The 21,553-nt window shown below is 37.3% G+C and overlaps 1 protein-coding gene across 3 annotated transcripts; it reads right to left on the bottom strand.

The window, feature by feature from the left end:
- Nucleotides 1-3,752: 3,752 nt before the first annotated feature.
- On the bottom strand, nt 3,753-20,015 carry sparcl1 (SPARC-like 1). Of its 3 annotated transcripts, none has more exons than XM_055205087.2 (11): nt 19,886-20,015; nt 17,857-17,912; nt 14,775-14,840; nt 11,860-12,828; nt 11,385-11,487; nt 10,251-10,372; nt 9,918-10,038; nt 7,748-7,884; nt 6,628-6,776; nt 4,839-4,987; nt 3,753-4,694 (listed from the first exon to the last, which is right to left on the bottom strand). In XM_055205087.2, exons 2-11 carry the CDS (start codon nt 17,908-17,910, stop codon nt 4,666-4,668), a joined length of 1,899 nt encoding a protein of 632 aa, XP_055061062.2. In that variant the 5' UTR covers nt 17,911-17,912; nt 19,886-20,015; the 3' UTR covers nt 3,753-4,665. The 3 variants fall into 3 exon arrangements, with proteins under 3 accessions (XP_055061062.2, XP_073718972.1, XP_073718977.1); XM_073862871.1 differs by lacking the exon at nt 19,886-20,015 and adding an exon at nt 19,610-19,675; XM_073862876.1 differs by lacking the exon at nt 19,886-20,015 and adding an exon at nt 19,242-19,432.
- Nucleotides 20,016-21,553: the final 1,538 nt, after the last annotated feature.

The raw sequence follows: 21,553 nt of genomic DNA on the forward strand, positions 1-21,553 counted from the left end.
GGGTGCTGTGTGTTTTGTATTGGCTTAAAAAAGGCTTGTAGCTGCCATCTGGCCCCTACCAGTTAAACCATTTTCATGCTACCCTTAAAAAACATTGTGCTGATGTAATACTGCCCTCTACTGGAAAGGCTTATTGTTGTTTGAATCCAACTTGGTCTGATTCAATAAATAATAAATAAATAAAATCAACGTGAAAGAGTATTTTTAAAATATGTTGCTTTGATGTATTTTTTATGTATATATATATATGACCATGTGACTAGCCCTGATCTTCTCTGAATCTATGTCTATGTATGTCACATGGTCATTAGTCACAAAGTCTAAATACACAAATGTGTATCTTCCCTAGCAGTGGTTTTAAATAGGTTTTAATTATCCAGTTCCAACTCCTCTTCTTGGAACAATTTGGGAATTCTGTCTAAAGTATCATATTTTTGGACAAACAAGCATAAAAAGTAGCCTAAATAAAATGAAACATAATTAATAACTGCACATGTTTTTAGTGTAATGTTTGTCAGGGATGCATGTGTTACTGACATATTATTAGTTGTATTAGCTGTTTCATTTATAAGTACTGTGCTCAAGGGCCATAGCCAAATATTTATGCAGAGCTTACATTGTTTTTCTTTTTAAGCCAACAAGATTCCTTCCATTAGAATGCTTTTAATGACCCCAGAGAGCCTTAAAATGGAGTTACAAAAAGCAAATGTCACATTCATGCTTTATAATACTTGATAAAACCACATATCAAAGTAAGTTCCAAGTTAGTGCTTTAGGCTTTTTTTGTGGAATTTATTATCTTCACAGGTCCAACTCTCTTTCCAGCACATTCATCTCCTAATTATGAATTACCAAATAACTCTAAATCACACTGGGAACTTTAAACACAGCATCAGCCAAAGCCAAAGAATAAATCTTTCTGCACACAGACTGCAAACATTACTCTTGTCTTGTCCTTGAAGAGATCATTGGCGCTCACCTGTATGCACATAATTAAGTTACAGATGTATTATAACTCTTAGAGTTAATCTTAAGAATAAATATTTTCCAGTTATTTCAATCAAAACAAATATTAATGCTATACCATACAATTAGTTTTTAAAGAATTATGTGTGCGGAAATGACCCCTATGCGCCCCTGTGTTCAAATCATTGATGGATTTGAGTTATGAGTTTTTGGCATAGAGCCAGCAAATGTGTTTCAGTTATGGCCTTTATGCAGACCAGGGGTGTGCGTTTCCCAAAAGCGTTGTTGCTAACTTGTTAGCAACTTAGTTGGATGGCAATGGGAAATTTCATTGCAACCAACAAAGTTGCTAACTTTTGGGAAACGCCTCCCAGTCTAGTTCTTCCACACCAGACTGAATCAATCATGTCTTTTTGAACCCTGCTTACCAGGGGCATTACCTTATTGGAAAACAAAAGGTGCTCAGCCCAAATTGTTTCTATAAAATTTGAAGCACCCAGTTCTCTAGAATATCATTATATGCTATTAGCATTAAGATTTGTGCTTACTGAAATGATTGAAGTAGTCAACATGTTCATTAGAAGTGGGCTTCCCAAAACTTTTTTCCATTTAGTGTGTTTACATAATGCATTTGGTATTCTATTTGTAAAATAAATCTTGATATTGTAATTAGGCATACATAGAGATAAAGGAAATAAGATAAAGCCCCAGTGATGGAGAAGATAAGAAAAACAAAGAGATTGCAGTGACAAGGAAATAACCTGACACTGAATCCTGTTTTTATTTTAGTTCAGAATAAGTGAAGTGAAGCTTAGCGCTATTAAACTGTTGAGCTTTTATGATCATCCTCTTCTCAAAAAAATAAATAAATAAAATAAATAAATAAATGGAAGCTGTAAGCATGTGTCAGTGGTATATTTAAAAGATTTTGAGGGGTTGTACTTGTTATCATTTTTAAAATATTCACATTTTTATGTTTTTCAAATGATGCTAATCTAACCATAAATAATATGTGAAAAATCTATCAATAATATTAATAACAGCAAGAATGCCTAGTTATTAAGAGATCGTTTGAAATACTGTACACTGTAAAAAATTATTTGCTGCCTTAAAATTTTTTGTTCAATCAACTTTGCATTAACAAATGAATCATATTTAACCTATACTGTATATATAAAACCTGTTCAATTTTTCATTAATGCAATTATATAATGAACCAATCACATGGCAGTTGCTTCAATGCATTTAGGGGTGTGGTCCTGGTCAAGACAATCTCCTGAACTCCAAACTGAATGTCAGAATGGGAAAAAAAAGGTGATTTAAGCAATTTTGAGTGTGGCGTGGTTGTTGGTGCCAGACGGGCCGGTCTGAGTATTTCACAATCTGCTCAGTTACTGGGATATTCACACACAACCATTTCTAGAGTTTACAAAGAATTCTGTGAGAAGGGAAAAACATCCAGTATGCAGCAGTCCTGTAGGCGAAAATGCCTTGATGATGCTAGAGGTCAGAGGAGAATGGGCCGACTGATTCAAGCTGATAGAAGAGCAACTTTGACTGAAATAACCACTCGTTACAACCGAGGTATGCAGCAAAGCATTTGTGAAGCTACAACACGCACAACCTTGAGGCGGATGGGATACAGCATCAAAAGACCCGGGTACCACTCATCTCCACTACAAATAGGAAAAAGAGGCTAGAATTTACACGAGCTCGCCAAAATTGGACAGTTGAAGACTGGAAAAATGTTGCCTGGTCTGATGAGTCTCGATTTCTGTTGAGACATTCAGATGGTAGAGTCAGAATTTGGCGTAAACAGAATGAGAACATGGATCCATTATGCCTTGTTACCACTGTGCAGGCTAGTGGTAGTGGTGTAATGGTGTGGGGGATGTTTTCTTGGCACACTTTAGGCCCCTTAGTGCCAATTGGGCATCGTTTAAATGCCACCGCCTACCTAAGCATTGTTTCTGACCATTCCTTTATGACCACCATGTACACATCCTCTGATGGCTACTTCCAGCAGGATAATGCACCATGTCACAAAGCTTGAATCATTTCAAATTGGTTTCTTGAACATAACAATCACTGTACTAAAATGGCCCCCACAGTCACCAGATCTCAACCTAATAGAGCATCTTTGGGATGTTGTGGAACGGGAGCTTTGGCCCTGGATGTGCATCCCACAAATCTGCATTAACTGCAAGATGCTATCATATCAATATGGCCCTACATTTCTAAAGAATTCTTTCAGCACCTTGTTGAATTAATGCCATGTAGAATTAAGGCAGTTCTGAAGGCGAAAGGGGGTCAAAAACAGTATTAGTATGATGTTCCTTATAATCCTTTAGGTGAGCGTATATATACATACAAACTGTGTCTGTGTTCATTATAAAGTGTTCATTCTTTACTGCTCCCAGCAGTAACATTGAATTATGATACACAGATGCAGTCCAGATAGCAGATGACTCTTTTTATTGACTTTGTAGCCTATTTGTCTTTCAACTGCAGTGGTTATAGCCTACACATCACAACAAAATAGTAAACATCTTATATTAAGTTGTTATATTAGCTAATAATGACTATTTATTGACTGTATATCCAGCATGTATTTCTATATCTGCAAAAGTAACATCTACTGTCTGCCTTAAAAATGTGAAGCTTCCACATTTACATATTTTATATATTCACAATAGTAGACTATTCCTTCCTGTCACATAAAGCACTAAAATGGTTTATAACACAGTATTACTAATGCATGTGATAGAAAGAGGACATCAAACATGTAAAGCATATTGAAATTGAGCTTTAATACAGGTGTTAATAAAAATAAGAGTTATAAGTGTTTCACAGTAACATACAGAAAACATGTTCATGGAAAAAAAATCCAGATTTATGCTTTTAACTATTAACAAAACTTGAAATAAATATGTAAGCTTGTCATTCTGCAACAAAGACACATGAGAAATTATAAATTGTTTTCCAACCTCTATAATAATGTACTGTGTAAACACTTCCCCCACTGGAAAACATACAAAAATCCTAAAACTATAACAATATAGTTAATACTTTACAAACTACTCAGAATGTAGGCTATTTAATAGGCATATGCAATGCATGTAATGCATTAAAGCGTAACTAAACCCCTGTTCAGAGCCTGACTCCACCCACTGGCAATATTTGAAAAATGCAAGAAAAGTGGGCAGATCCCAACGGAGATAGAGGGGACGAACTAAGCTCGTACCAAGCATGTGGTGAGATCGTAACAAGGGCGTGGTGAGCTTGAACCTGCTTACGTCACGAGTAACTTTTTGGACCCAACATCCAATAGGAAAATTCAACTGTAGTAGCCACCGTTCAACCTGAAGAGGGCAGCACTCAGACGTTTTTACACCATATATTGTAGTATTGAAACACTTTATATCCAAATGTCAAAAAACTTACTAAAATCAATGAACAGCACTAATAAAGCATCATTCTTACAGATCATTAACTAAAAAAAGTTGGTTAAGGGTTTAGTTACTCTTTAAACAACATAAATGATCTTAGACATCCTTGTCCTTCACCTTGATTAACACATGAATACGAAAACAGTATCGTCTTACTTAATAAACCTCTGCCTCCTGCAATAAAGACTCAACCAACCTATTTGTTTCTTCCAGTCACTCAAAGATGCTTGTTAAGGCCCTCGAGAAAAGTTCAGAAAAGCAGATTGGAGTCCATATCCTCTGTAGTAATAAAGGGATGAAGGTTGAAAGACTTGCCGGGGTTGTTTATTAAGTTTTTATTTATTTAAAGTCTATTTCTTCAATGAATAATACATTTCCTGGCAACTTTGAACCGTCTGAATGAGACCTTCAGAAAACGCTTACCTTCCTTAATGCCAAAGCAGCTGCACCACTCCCTGAAGGAGACTAGCTTGTCCTTGTCATCGTCACATTTTTGGAAAAAGACTGAGGTGCAGTGCTCAATGGGTACTAGAGGAACGCGCAGAGGAGCCAACTCGGAATGAGAGAGGAACCTGGAATATTGTGTATAATGAAAAAACTATGATTTAAATATCTAGCAATTTTTATATATAATAATTCAACCCTATATCACGTAAATACGTGACTATTTCACGTATGGACCAACGTGAAAATGTCACGTTTTGCCGCGTTTGAACGTGAGCATGTCACGTTTTTCTGTTTGTGTTACTGTCACGTATTGGTTACTCAACTTTTTTGTCCTATTTTCAAACCATTTTCGCTTCGGTTTAGGGTTAGATTTGGTGCTTGCGTTATATGTCACTTTAAGTATTTGTCACTTTAAGTATTGGTTTATAAATAAAAAGATACAAGACTTATTCTTTTATATTTTCTAAACTTTAACCAATGGTCGCCTGACGTTGGGGTTAGAGTTTGTTTAGGTAAGGATGTCATTTTATGTAAATCTAACCCTAAACCGAAGCGACAATGGCAAGAAATTAGGACAAAAAAGCTGAGCAACCAAAACGTGACAGCGACACAAACAGAAAACGTGACATGCTCACGTTCAAACGCGGCAAAACATGAAATTTTCACGTTGGTCCATACGTGAAATAGTCACGTATTTGCGTGATATTAGGTTGAATAATTTATATCTTATAAGAGAAAATGCTATAGACTGTTTGGGAAGCTTGGGAAAGTTGTTTCTTGATTTAATCTGCAAAGACATTTCCTGTATAAGCCATTTGCAGGTTGGTTTCTCTATAAAAGTGTAAATATCGCTCTGCTGTGCTTTCAACATTGCTTTCTTTGTTTGTATGACCCATAAACAACAATAGGTCATTCAAGATTGCCTAGAAAGACAAGAGTGTTTGGGAAACCTGTTTAGAAACTACAGGACTATTATGTTATAACAAAATAAAAATCAAATATTGTTATTTTTAGCATCTTTAACATTACCACTCTTTGTCTAGGATTTGCAATAATGTTCTTATTTTATCAACCATCTTTTTGAGGTCTACCCCTGGAATGCTTTTTAAACAGTGTTGAAGGAATTGTTTTGAAATAAAGTAATTGTTGGCACAATTTTATATTTCTCTGCGTGACATTCAGATCAGAATGTTTTTATAAGATCTTAAAAACATTCCAGTCAAGTGACCCTAAACTTTTGTTTAAAAAAAAACAGTGTGATACCCTAAACAGTGTCTATGAACCTCTGAATATTGGCACAGAGTCTGTTTTTTTGCTGGAAATGTCCCTCAACCACATCCTAAATATACTTCTTAAACTCCTCTATGAATAAGTGAGGGTTAGAATAGCTTCAGTCTCAGACAGCTTGCCCACAAACTGCCCATAGACCTTTCACTGACTGTCTCGTGTACACAACACTCAAAAAAGCAATTGCTTTCGAGGAAGAACATATCACTGGATCTGGCATTAAATCTTTGGAATTGGCTATTATTGTGATATATCAATCATTTCAGATCTATCCATCCCTCAAGGTCTTATTGGTCAAATTGAGGTTGGTGACTTCAATCAAAAAATCTGAAACTTGGCAAAACTAGCTGCAAAGTTGAATTAACTGAGTCTGCTACTGCCAGTTCAGACTTTTGCGAGTTAAAATATTTGCAAGCAAGGCAAAAGTTAAGAATAAATTTTCAAATATTTCCAGGGGAACAATATACACAGATCCCACCTGTCGGAAGGATGTTGATCCATTTGTGCAAACTGCCAGTGCACTGGATAAATGTACATGTTGTAGTTTTTCTCAAAGTCCTTCAGTAGAAGCTCAATGGGATGATCACCCGCGTGAAGACGCCTTTCACCTTCAAAGATCTTCTGAACCTGTCAAGCAGATTTAGATTCATTAGCTACGTTTATGCATTTTGGCAGACACTTGACAGAAGTGATTAAAATGAGGTACATTTTATCAAAATTTCTGTTTCTTGTGACTCAAACCCCTGACCTTTGTGCTGGTAATGCAATCCTCTATCAATTGAACAGGTACCATCTATTTGATGTTTGTGAAGCAATCAAGAGATGAAGAGTTTAGATGCAAAACCGGTGCACCTGACATTTTTGACAGTTTTCTCGACTCTTATGTTTATCAGATTTTAATTTCACTTTAATGGCAATGAAAAAGTTATTAGTCAGTAATGCCTTATTTTAACAAATACTTTTAATCACTTTAGGCATTTTATTGCTACTTAACGAATGTGGCTGTCTTTTGCTGCAAAACCCTTTAAGTGCATGCAGGTTTTTTGGCAAAAACCTCCACTTGTAAAAAAAATCCACTTATATGGACAAGACATAGTACACAGTTGCAAAATCACTAAAGATGCAACTAGAACTGCAAATAATAAAAGTCAGAATGTAAAAATGAAGAAACTAAACCACACATGTTGGCGCTGTGATCCAAATGACTACCAAATTATTTTGTATTCAGATCCAAGTTTTCACAAGAGACTCAAGTTTGGATGTGATCCACGGCTGCTTCGTGCACCGTCCTTCATCCAGTTCTTCTTTTGTGGACTTTACTGAAAAAACTATGTGGCATTTATTGGATTCTGCCAACCAACCGGTATTTCTGAATGGCCTGAGACAAAAATTAAGGGAATTTGAAGCGAAGGTATTTAATAAATGTATAATACATGCTGAGAACATTCGGTCAATATCATTATCTATATTTTTGATGAAGGTGGCATTTGGCGGTTTTGCATCTGAGCTCCTCATTTATTTCTCTAGCCTTCTGAAGTAACGACATTGTGTTTTTTACTTTTTTTCACTCTTGTCTCCAGTTTAGTAATAAATTTTACCTTGATTCTTTGTTTAGGTGTGAGAAAGCCAGGAGACATGGAGTCGTGTTCATATAGCTGCAGAAGTACATTCTTCAGCCAATCCCGCATGCGCAGAGGGAACTGAACAAGCTCGGTCTCTAGACATGGCGCAATAACTGCCAGACAAAACCAAAAGGAATTTTTGCTAAAATTGCTGTCATATCACAGAACACGATGAATAATATCCGATGAGTGTGTTTATGTCTGAAGGATCTAATCTTTTGTAATCTTTGAGTGCTTGCTCATCAAATTTGCGACCTTCGTGACTGTATATGAAGTCACTCTTTAAAAATATTTACTCTGACACAGTCAAGACAACTGTGCAGATCTATGATTCATTTAAAAATCCTGGACATAACAGGAAGTTATGCTAATAATGTTCTTTGTACACACGGCTTGACATTAACTTTTTTGCTTGCCAGCCACAGTGGCTAGTGGTTTTCCAAAATTACTAGCCACTCAACATTTGCACTGGCCACAATTTTGTGGTTAGGAAAATACATTTTATATGATTAAAATTGAATTTGCTAAAATTATTGATCTAGAGTAATTCAACTTCATTGAAAACCCTTTCAAATGCAGATTGACCACTCAAATTATGACTAGTATATCAGCTGGTGTATACCTGGTATCTCACTACAGCTCATGTCATATACAGCAGGTAAAATAAGTATTGCACATATTTCTAAAGATGCTATTGACATGACATTTTCACCAGATGTTGGTATCAACCCGTGCAATCCACATATTTAACTCATTCCCCGCCAGCCATTTTTTTAAAAGTTGGCCGTAAGCATTTTTTGTGATTTTCACAAAAGTTTCACAAAATACCTTTCAGGAAAATTTTCTTCTAAAAATATATAAACATACAAATATGTCAAATGAAAGAACAGGCCCTCCTGCTTTCAAACAAACTATAAACAAACAAACAAAACGGGATTTTTTTTTAATCCTATATATTTTTTCTCTGCTTATAAACTTTTAAATATGGGCAATTTTTTTCTTATTTGCAAAAAAACTAAAATAATTGCATTTTTGTGAAGGAATATTGTTAGAGATCAGATTCAGAATTGCTTCAGTTTATTGTTTAAATTGGGTAATCGCCATCTAGTGGATAATTGCAGTATTACAGATTAACAAAAACTTCATCACACTGTAAAAAATACTTTACTGCCTTAACATTTTTTGCCGAATCAACTCGGATTTACAGGCCATTTCAACTTACTATTATTTATCTTGACTAGAGATGAGTTGGTATAACTAAAGGTGAGTTGTTATGACTTTTCTCAACTATATTTTATAAGTTGTGACAACTCATCTCTGTTGACATGACTTGTAAATCTGAGTTGATTTAACAAAAAATAAGGCAGCAAAGTATTTTTTTACAGTGAACAGTTTTTGTTCTCTTAATTGACAGGATAATTCAATGGCAGAGAAAGAGTTAAAGAAAACGAACCATAGATGTCCATAAATGAACTTATGTGTAATAATATAAAATGACACAGGGAAAAAGTATTGAACACGCTTACTGAAATCTATTTAATACTTTGTACAAAAGTCTTTGTTGGTCATGAAAGCTTCAATATGACGCCTGTATGAAGAAAGTAGTTGCATGCATTGCTCAGTTGTGACCCTATCTTCCATACAAACCGTCTTTAAACCTTGAAGGCTCTTCCATAGATTTTCAATTGGATTTAATTCAGGTGATTAGCTGGGCCACTGTAGCAGCTTTATTTTTTTCTCTGAAGCCAATTGAGAGTTTCCCTGCTGGGCGTTTGGGTTTACCCATCATAGATTATCCATTAGGACTGAACCAGCTGTTATTATTTACACTGACAAGGGGCATGATTGCTTTTTTATTACCGACTATCTTGGCTTTCCATGCCTTTTCGCATCTCCTTTTCTTCGGGGGTCCACTACTTTCTCCTAATTTTACATTATTACACATAACTTCATTTTTGGACATTTATTTTTTGATTTCTTGCAATTCTTTGTATGGATTGCATGGGTTGTTACCAACATTTGGTAAAAAATTTCATGTCAATAGCACCTTTAGACATATATTTATTAAAAAATAGTGACTCCACTGTATATGTTCTTATTGAGTTGCCAAATTAAGTTAAATAAGCATTTCCGACATGTTCCCTACATTTGCATGGTCCAGTGTAGTCCAGGTGAAGTCTGTGGCCCATTTTGGTCCCCTCAAGACCACACTTGGTGGCAAAGAGCTGACAAGATGTGTCGTATGTCTTATTGTCAGTTCCACACACCTACAATAAAAATACCACATGATCAGCAACTTGTTATTCAAATATTTTTTCATTAACTAATGTTTTAATATTAAGCTGCACTTCTGCACAGATATTTCCACAAACCGCTGTATAAAAGTATATAATATTACTGCCCTGTACTAAGTTAATTTATTTCTTAATATATTTTAACAAAACATCAGTCAGTTACATGCAAATAAACAAATACTTACATGGTCAAATTCATTCATACTGGGAGAACATGCCGAAGGCTCCTGACACACACAAACTGGCTTGTTCTCGTCGTTTATTATGCATGTCTTTCCTCGTTTACAGCGAAAGTTTTCACAAAGGGCTAGAACAAACAAGGAAAGAATATCTGCTAAGGCCCTGCCCATTAGTGATGACATCATATTTATTAGTTGCTAAAAGTACCACTAATGGTGTGGTAGACACTGATGTCATGTTGGGCAATTTACCCCTGACTTAGCCTACTTAATACATTTGTCTTTTTTTTCACCATTTTGTAGCAAAATATATCCAATAATCAGTCCTTCCAGAAAAACGGGGAGTTTTTTGTGATTGTTGCGGGCAAAAATCCTTGATCTTGCGGCACGTTTTCTTAAAAAATGCGATGGAATATGCGGGATATTTATGCAATTTTATGCGATGAAATTGCGGGAACTTGCCAAAACTGCGGGAACTTGCCAAAACTGCGGGAACTTGCCAAAACTGCGGGAACTTGCCAAAACTGTTTTCAGCTTTTGCTGCTTTTCAATGATGTTCACGTCACATGATCCTGTCACTTCATAACGTTCCCATGGCAACTGGAGACATGGCTGTGCTTGTGTGAGGTAAATGCAACATTTTTCAACTTTCTGCTATAGATATATGTGATTTTTGCTACGAAAATGAGGGAATTATGAAATCATGCAAGCCCTGCATAAATATGCGGACTTTGACTGATTATGCGTTAAATCATGCGATCGCGTAATCGCGTTTTTCTGGAGGGACTGAAATAAAAACACAATGCATTGTTTTCTGTGATTCCATAATTAATACATTCAGGCAAAAAAAAGTAAGGGAAAATTGTAAACATGTGCCATAGGCAATTTTAGCCTTAATATATAGCTCATGTACTCAAATACTGTATCCTCAAACTGAATGCTATAAAATAGACTAATAACTAATAATGAACTTCTCTGTAAAAGTGCCAACATTCCTTTGGTTCTGTTGCACAAACCACAAACTAAGGCTACCATTGACTTCTTAATCCAGGTTAGGTCAATAGTTTGGAAAAACTCTGCTCAGCAGAATTCCAATAGGAATTCAGGGCTGTGGAGATACAGTACTAAAATAACACTCACCAACGGGCACCTCCTGTCCGCCGGGTCGATGGGTGGGTCTTATGTCAGGATACAGCTCCATAGAGGCCTTAATCTGTACCGGATTCATCCCAACCAAGTGAGCCTGTAAAAAGGCACAGCCAAACACATTAATCTTTCTTTGATAATGAATTCCTCCTAATCCACTCTAAAACTAAGCATCATTTAGTTTATTGTCATAGGAGTGTGTTTCAGTTATGCACTTTTTAGGGGCCATTCAGTCTGTTGTTTTATTAATTGATTCACTAGGAAATTGTATAAACATTTCACAAAACTGTTCTACTGTATAAGGCACAGTGTGCATATTTTTCAGTGCTTTACCAGTGCATTTACTGCCTGGTTAAACTAAATGAAGGGTGTTTTTATAAACAAGATTTTGCACTACACATCACATGCAAATTCAGCTTTTCAATGAACTGGCGCCCGTGTTTAAAGAGAAAATCTTGCAAATCCATACCCGTTTCCCGTTGTTCTTTCTTGGTTTCGGCGCTGAATTTTCAGTGGGGTGCACATCTTTCTCGTGATGTTTCCTCGGAGCATCTTCATTATTAGCTTCCATTGTACTGGCCTGGTCATTCTGCATATCCTTCACACGCTCCTGCTTCTTCCGCTGCTTCTTCCCTTTGCTTTTTCCGTGACTACTCTCCTTATTTGCCATCTTGGCACTGGAAGGAATACTTTCAGAATGACTGATGTCCTTTTCACGCTCCAGCTTTTCCTGATCTTCACCTGGTTTGTTTTCACCCACATTGTTTTTGTCATTTTCAGAATCTTGAAGTGGCTCTATCAGCTCATCCAGTGTTTGTTGTTTTTCCTCTGACACTTCCTGCTCAGATTGTTCCTCTAAAATGTCCTCTTTGGAGTTTTCAGAGCCGCTGGATTGTTGGGAATCATAGTCCATGGCTGTGGGGATCACATCTTCTGTTTTTTCTACCTGTTTGGCCTCCTCGAGCTTAATGGGCAATGGTTTTGAGACATCACTATCAGATGCATAGTCTAAATCGATTGGGATCTCTGACTCTGTGCTGCTATCAATCTCCGTCCCATCCTCTTCCTTATTTTCACCTTCATTGTTGTCTGCTATTTTTTTATTTGTGGACTCCCCACGTTCCTCATTCTCTTCCTGTGTCTCCTTCTGATTTTCTGATTTCCCACTTGGATGGTCATCTTCAACAGGTTCTCCTGCTTCCTCAGAGTCCCGCAGGAGCTGAGTTAATGCCTCCTCACTGAGGAGCAGAGGGCTATTGCCCTTACCTTCCTCTGAGACTTTGAGTTCTTTTGGCATTGCCTGCTTCAGCTCCCCATGGCTCTCTTTCTCCTCACTCACGTCCTCATCTTCCGCGTCCTGAGTGCTGGACTCAAAAGGCAGAAACGTGGGAAGAACTCCACTTTTACTCTCATTAAGCTTCATTAACTGTGGGTTGTGCTTTAAAAAGAATAGTAAAAGGTAACTTTATAAAAAATATATTTGGCCAACAGAAAGAGAAAACCTGTTTTGTGAAACAAACAAACTTTAAGGGGTGGTTTCCCGGACAGGGATTAGACTAGTCGTAGACTAAAATAAATGTAAGAGCTGTCCAAACTGACAACAACTTGCACTGACATATGTATATATATCTTAAAATACATCAGTGCCCTTTGTTTTGCCTTAAAATGCACACAAGTAATGCTTTTAGTAAGGCATGTTTGTTAAAATTTGTTATATTTTCTAATTAAACTAAGACCTAGTTCTGGCTTAAACTAATCTCTGTCCGGAAAACCGCCCCTATATTTATAGATCTTGGTTTTAGCTCAATTGGTAGAGCATTGTGCTAGCAGCACAATATGTGATGGGTTCGATTTTTAAAGGGATAGTTATCCAAAAATAAAAAATTTTGTCATCACTCACTCTCATGTTGTTACAAACCTGTATAAATTTCGTTATTCTGATGAACACAAAGGAAGATATTTTGAGATTTTTTTTAACCAAACCAATCATAGACCACATTTTATTCCATAGTATTATTTTTTCCTACTGTTGAAAGGAATGGGGTCCACAAACGGTTTCATTACAAACATTTCTCAAAATATCTTCCTTTGTGTTCATCAGAACAAAGAAATTTATACAGGTTTGTAACAACACGAGGGTGAGTAAATGATGACAGAATTTACTTTTTTGGGTGAACTACCCTGCTGAAAAAACCAGCATACCAGCAAGACCAGCATATGTTGTGTTTTGGTTAGGGATGCACCGAATCCATATTTTTTAGGTTCGGCCGAATCCCGAATCCACCGTTTAAGATTCGGCCGAATCCGAAACCGAATACCGAATCCTACTCGCATCCTTATTCCATTAACACAGTAAGGCACATTAATGAAGTAAACAACGTCCACAGCAGTGTATTTTTCATTTTATTTAATTTTAACTGTACATTATGCCAGGATGACAAGTTGTTAAACTATTTTGACAATTACCATAATCCTATGCATAATAAAAGCGATGCGTTGCGACACCCTCGTTTTTCCAATAACCAAGCAGCTCCGCGCTGAAAACTATATACTTTGAGTTAGACGCTCCGTTCGTCAATGTCACAGTCTTCACACGGCCGTCCAATTACAGTGGAGGAGTGGCGGGACATTACCACAGCAACCAACCGGCTCACAGCTGAAGCATCACTGCGACCAAGCGCTCAGCTGAAAAACAGCTGGCATTTGGCGTCCTCAAGGCGTTTTCAGCCGTGTTTAAAAGTTTTGGTGTGTCCAGCCCCTAAGGCTCACCGAAAGAAAAAGCTCATCTCCACGTCAGCACCCGATGTGTGTAATCAACGGCCGCGTGACGTCGACCAGCGTAGCGCAAGCCTAGGGTTCGGTGGAAAAAAAATCTAGGATTCGGCCGAACCCGACCCCGTCAAAAAGCCCAGTATTCGGCCGAATCCGAATCCTGAATTCGGTGCATCCCTAGTTTTGGTGCTGGTTTGCTAGTGAACACCAGCTAAACCAGCATCAAACCAGCATCAGCACCAGCATTAGCACCAGCTAAACCAGCACCAAACCAGCATTAGCACCAGCTAAACCAGCATTAGCACCAGCATTCCATGCTGGTCATACCAGCATATGTTGTGTTTTGGTGCTGGTATGCTAGGACCACCAGCTAAACCAGCATAGACCAGCATAATTCCCATTCTGGTCCATGCTGGGTTGATGCTGTTTTTTTCAGCAGGGTATCCCTTTAAGGAACATACATACTGATAAAATAATGTGTTGATTAAATACACAACTTTGGATACAATTCGAGGAAGTCTTATGTTTTAATATTGTGTACTGTAGCTGTCATGAGTTGTTTATTTAAAAATAAAATGTAAACAATGACAGATCGCACATTTATTTAATTACCTGCTTTTCTGGAGTGTCGTTGTGTTTGGAAAAATGCTGATTTTTGTCATGAGGTTTACTGTGTACCTTGACAAGGAAGTGAAAAACAAATAAATAGAGTACAGGAAACAACTTTTTGTTTTGGTTCACAATGACAATGAAGTCAAACATTTCTTGCCAGACTAGGAAAACATGTTACTAAAGCTCTGCATTTTAAATGTGTCATATGCACACTTAATATGTAGTACTTTACTGTGGGGTGGTTTCCCGGACAGGGATTAGACTAGTCCTAGACTAAAATAAATGTAAGAGCCGTCCAAACTGAAAGCAGCTTGCACTGACATATCTTAAAATGCATCAGTGCCCTTTGTTTTGCCACAAAATGAACACAAGTAATGTTTTTAGTAAGGCGTGTTTGTTAAAACTAGTTATATTTCCTAATTAAATGAAGGTCTAGTCCTGGCTTAAGCTAATCCTTGTCCAGGAAACCACCCCTGAATGATACAACCTCTGAGATAAAGGAGAATTACTCAACAATCTTCCTACAGCTGCAAGTTTGTCTGTCCCAGATACATTGCTGGTTGTAATCTCTTTCCAAGCTAGTAGTTTGAGGTTATCTGGCTAACCGCTCATGATGTTGTAATTTCCTGGCTGTCAGTCGGTGATGTATTGTATTACTTTTATAGCCTGATGAGAAACTAATGTTGAGTCCAGAATTTACACTACATTATCTATGTTTGATTTAGTCACTGCTTTAAGGGAGGCATTTAGTATTTTAAAGCTACACAATTACCTCCTTACACGCTATAGGACTGTGACATTGATTTACTGCCCAGCACTAATCTATTTAAAAGTGAGTTTACCCCTTTTTCAATTCAGTACCAGGAAATGTAATAATAACAGTGTTTGGAATTAACAAAGCCTGTTTGTTGACCCTGGTCTTACACTCTCAGAATAAAACCTGTACAAATATGTATACATTAAATCAATGGTTCTTAAAAATTTTGCACAAAATTTATGATAACTAAATGTATTTTATAAAATGTCATATAACTGGAGGCCCACTAGAATTATTTGAATATATAAGTGACATTGACGACCTGAGCGTTTCGCCAAAAGTTGAACATTTTTCAACTTGGCACTCAGCGCTGAGCGTGGAAAAACCTGCCAGCTGCTGCCATTTTTGAAATGTGCGGCACTTCAATTGAAAACAATTGAAAACATACGCTGGCGTAAATGCTTTGGTGTGCACGCCCCCTTAGCCTTGTGTAGTCTATAGCAGGGATGGGCAACTTCTGTCCTGGAGGGCCGGTGTCCTGTTTAGCTCCAACTATAATTAAACACACCTGAAGCAGCCAATTAAGGTCTTACTAGGCATAATAGAAGGTGTGTTCGACTTCATGCGGCGCTGCGCAGACCGATCGGCGGCTGACTTGAAGCAGTGCATTCCGGTTAGTAACTTTGTCCGACTTAAGCTGGCGCTGCAGGCACGTGACTGTGTCATATGGTTTTTAAGTACCGCGAGAGCGGTTCGAGATCAGCCGCCTGAGTTAGCCAGTGCAGTTCGCGAAGAGGAGCTGCACGGCTGTAATGACGACACAGCTGTTTCACGATTGGTCGGATTCACCACATGACAACAATCAAGTGTATTTCGTGTTTATTTTCACGCCCTCAGTTCCACAAATGCTCACAAATCTGTATTTTTATAACAGTTAAAGCTATTTTCATGTAGTCGCGATGTTATATTGTGTCATCTTCATCAAAATAAAATGGATAAAAAACGTAGACCCCACTACATTGGTATTTAAATAATATATGCTTATGTTGAACTTTATTCTTGTAAAAACAGATGCTGTAAGCCTCCTCAGTTCCACTCATGCTCATACACGGACATTCAAAACAGTATAATTCACTTTTTATGTAGTTTACATCTTACAAATTATATTTAATGCGATTAAGCAAGCAAACGGCACGTGATCAGCCATGCCTGACGTAAATGCAGCAAACTACGGGAACCACAGCGCGTCCGACTTCACGTCTCCGTTTTCAGCTCCTCCCCGCCTGCACGCGGCTAATCTCGCCGATCGGTTACATCCAGCCACAGCCGATGTCGAACACACCTAGAAACTTTTAGGCAGGTGTGCAGAAGCAAGTTGGAGCTAAACTCTGCAGGACACCGGCCCTCCAGGACCGAAGTTGCCCCCATACCTGGTCTACAGACACTTTTTTGCAGCAGAAAGATCCTGTGGATGTTTAAAGTTCTTCATGGAACCATACAGCCTGACGAAGAACATTTCAGGAACCCTTTATTTTTAAGAGACTATAGACGGTTTCATCGGACACACATGCGTGTGTTTTCGCGGTTACGCATCTGGTCGGAACTTTACTTCCGGTTTTTGCTTGTTTAATGGTCTGACTTGTGGCTAAAATGAACTCTGGAACAAATACCGGGTCAAAAATAACAAATGTTTTGGTTTCCTAAAGACAGGGGGAAATGGCGATCATGAATCACCACTATGTGGGTGGGAGGTTTGGCAGCCGGTTTGTAGTTAACATTGTATAAGCCTACACATTTTACACAACAACGTTAGCTCAGTGTTGTTTTTTATACGCTTTAGCTATGAACTAAGGTAATCTACTTGTTTATTTTGCTTTTTATAAGAAATAAACTACTCTAAAAGGACTTTGTTGTTATTGATTCTTAGCGGAGTTTACCGGAAGTTACGTTCCATGAAAGCCTTTATGTTGTTACTGCTGAAACCGTCTATATAAACCGTCCAGAAAAGTTTTGTCTAGAGTCTATATAAACAGAAAAATGTGTCAATGCCTGTATGTAATATGGCACACGGCATACACTCTTAAAAAAAAGGTGCTATCGAAGATTTTTTTGGCTGAACGAAGAACCTTTCCGTTTTTTCAAAAGGTTCTTTGTAGTAAAAAAATACTCTTTAGTTTATAAAAAGGTAAGAAATAAATAGTTTTTTATTTTCAGTATAGTAATCGTTTTGGATACTTATTTTTGGATTATGTTTGACTGCATTTGGAAGTTTGACTTATCATTTAAAGTTGTGTTTTTGAGTGTTAGATTGGATTTATTACTTACATATGCAGCCAGTGCTGGGGCCAAAAAGCACAGCAATAGCAGATGGTTCTTCATTTCTAGAAAGAGACCAATAACACCATTTGTTATTTACTACAAATTCATAATTTCAGTATTAATTAAAGTCCCTGTAAAGGCAATCATGAAAATTGCATCTAAAAATAGAAATGTATGCTGAAACACACAACAAGGACTGTTAACTATGTAGTACTGAATTGCAGAGTTAGGGGTCGATCACACCAAAAGAGTTTATGGCAGTTGCAGGCGCCTTTTTTGAATGATATTGTATGTGCAGGGAGCGTTTGAGAGCTGTTTATGAGCGCCGATCGCCTTGCGGTTTTTGCTTCCAGCCGCAGAACTCGATTTTGAAGGAGACTTTCAATTGTCCAATCAAATGAGGGGAGAGGCGGGCCTTATGTTGTGGTGAGGAAAGTTTACAGTTGCTTTGAAGAACCAGACTCCACTCACTCACTCTCACCTGCATGTTTGTGCACCTCTCACCCTCAAACAAGGTCAGAGCAAACTCCCTCTTTTTAAATTTTCTGCTAATATGACAGTTAACAGCAAAAGAGCGCTCGCTCTTCAACATTTGATTGACAAGACTAGGTGGTTGCTTAGCAATATAAAATATAATTTATAAAAAGCCACGTCGCACTGCTCTTTTTCTAAAAAAGGCAGTGCATCGCGCCTTGCGTTTTCAAGCGTTTTTGGTGTGATTAGCCCCTTAGAATGTTAAACAGTTTTTCACCATTTCATTCTGAGTTAGTGTTTTTTTAGGCTAAAACGGTGGTTCAATGACCCACTTGAGATCATCCTAACACAATTGCGAATTGAAATCCATTCAGGTTGTAGCTGTATTTTTGAAATATCAGAAAGACTACAACTGTCCCACGAGTGGGCGAGGTTTCAGCATAGCCAGCGGACACGCCCCCACAGATTGAGAGCAGAGAATGCTGTTGATTTTTCCAAGATTTTGATAACTTAGTTTTTCCATCATTCGAATTTGGTTGGGTGGTAAATAACACATTTTTCTGTTGTGTGACAAACTCAGAACACTACAGTCGTATGCAAAAGTTTGGGCACCCCTGACAATTTCCATGATTTTCGGATGATTTGTCCAAATTTATGCACCTGTCTAATTTCATTTTGATGCATATTGCACATTTTCTGTCAATTCAATAAACCTTATTTCACTACTGAAATATTACTGTGTCCTTCAGTTATTTGATAGATCAAAATGAAATTGCTGATCTAAACACCCAAATATTTATAATAATACTTTTGCATATGACTGTATATTTAGTATCTGAATTTACAGGGGCATTGGAGCAGCATTTTGTGTCCTGATTCAAAACATTTTGCTGTATTGCCCTCCCAGTCATTCTCACAGAGAGTTCAGAGTGGTCCATCTGTATGCTGGACATAGTCCTGCCATGACACCACAGCATAAATCGGCTGCCTCAGTTGTCGAGGCAACAGGGCCTGCGAGATGAGCTTCACTCAAAAGTCACATTCAAAGTCCGGAGGGGCAAAGCAAACATCAGAAGCTACTGGACTAGAAAAAGAGTTGACTAAGTACACAAGCTTTATACTTGCACAGAGACAATGTGCCCATGTTGATGTAGACAACGGTCAGGCATGCAGATATCACATACCGAAAGTTGATATTTATATTTGACCATAATGATTTCATTTTGTCTGTAACTTTCATGTTTATGGAGCAAATATGAAGAACTATGAAAGTTATAAAAGAGACCTTAAATCACACTGTGCATTTTCATTGCTGGTCGTTCATCATTGACACCCCTTCATAAAACATACAAATAATAAACAGATTAAATTCTCGCTGAAAACACTACTTTTCAGCAATAGATAGAAATGCAGACAAATTTGCATCCTTATTGATGACAACATGATATGCATTATGCATACTGCATGATAAATGTTACAATGTTACATAATAGTGTTGTTTCATAAGTGATGTAAACAAATGCAAAAGTCCCATTACAGTACATAAACATATGAGACCTACCTGAGCTACTGTACGATGTTTGAGATTGTACGAGAAAGCTTCAAATGGCCGGGAGTTACAAAAAGATAGTCAGTCCAAGTCCCTCTCTCTGCCTCATGCCCCTCTCAACACTGAAGTTCATCAGATGCCCTTTATGTGCAATGGGCCATACACAGAAACAACCAACTGAATCTTTAGGGAGGGTGGGAACAGAGAGGGGTTTGCTGAGTAGAACTTACAAACAGACTATGCAATTTCAACTTGTTCATACATTAATTAATATTTTATTTAAAATATACATTTCAATCATTTAAATATGTGACCCTGTCTGTGAAGTCCAGGCTAAAGTTTCATAATTTTTTTATCAGACTAGTAAGGAATATCAAAGTTTGATTTCACATTGATCAATCTTTGACATGGCCTTACTTATCAAGGATATATTTTTATTTTTGTTCTTTACATTATGTTGGACGATTTTATTTGTAGAAAACTGTAAATCAATCAATCAAACTTTATTTATATAGCACTTTACAGCCGCCACCAGGTGTCCAAAATGCTTCATATTGGGTTAAAATAACATAACATTCAAACACAACATTCAAATAAAAGTAGAAAAGAAAAAGAAAACAAAATCATAAAGCATAAAAACAACAATATACTATGTATGATTACTTAAAACCAACAAAACAAATGAGAAATGTTGCTACCACTACTTCATATTAAAAGCTATTTTAAACAAATAAGTTTTGAGTTTTGTTTTAGAAAGTACAACATCTTTTACCGTACGCATGTCAGGGGGGGGAGCTTGTTCCAGAGTTTAGGCCACCAACGCCCCACTGTTTATACCTTGACTTAGGGACCTGTAACATACGTTGATCAGAAAACCGCAACAAACAATCTTGCCCACTCAGAATTTAAAGCTCAGACAAATATTCAGGGGCTAGTCCATTTAAAGCTTTAAAAACAAACTATAAAATCTATAAATCAATCCTAAAAGAAGCCAATGCAGAGTAGCTAGGACTGAAGTAATGTGTGCTCTTCTAGGTGTACTGGTTAAAAAGCGAGCAGCAGCATTTTGTACGAGTTGCAGACAGAAAAGAGATGTTTGACTCAGGCCGACATAGAGAGCATTGCAATAATCAAGCATCGAACGAATAAAGGCATGTAAAGCTTTTCCAAATCATGCCTTTTAAGAAAAGGCTTAACTTTACTCAACAGGCAAAGTTGGAAGAAGCCCATTTTTACCACATCGCTAATCTGTTAAGCAAATTTCATGCCGCAATTGAAAATCACACCCAAATTTCTAATAGTTTGCTTGGTGAACAAAGTCAGAACTCCCAGACTTAATTTTTTTTTTTTAATTTATTGACTTGCATCTTGTATTGAAAACAATGCATTCAGTTTTGTCTTCTCTCAAAGTAAGGAAATTCAGAGCGGGCCACAACTTAATATGATAAATGCAATGTTGCAAACGGTTTAATGCAATATTGTCATTTTATTTCGTGGGCAGCTAAATCTGCAGATCATCTGCATAACAATGAAATGACAGATTATACTCGTTTATTATAGCCCCTATTGGCAACATATATAATGAAAACAAGGTTGGGCCCAAAATTGAACCTTGGGGCACATCGCAATAATAGAGGGAAGCAGACGATGAGGAGTAATCTCCCATTGTGACAAAGAAAC

This window comes from Misgurnus anguillicaudatus, chromosome 3 (genome assembly GCF_027580225.2).
Source record: "Misgurnus anguillicaudatus chromosome 3, ASM2758022v2, whole genome shotgun sequence".
NCBI lineage: Eukaryota > Metazoa > Chordata > Actinopteri > Cypriniformes > Cobitidae > Misgurnus > Misgurnus anguillicaudatus.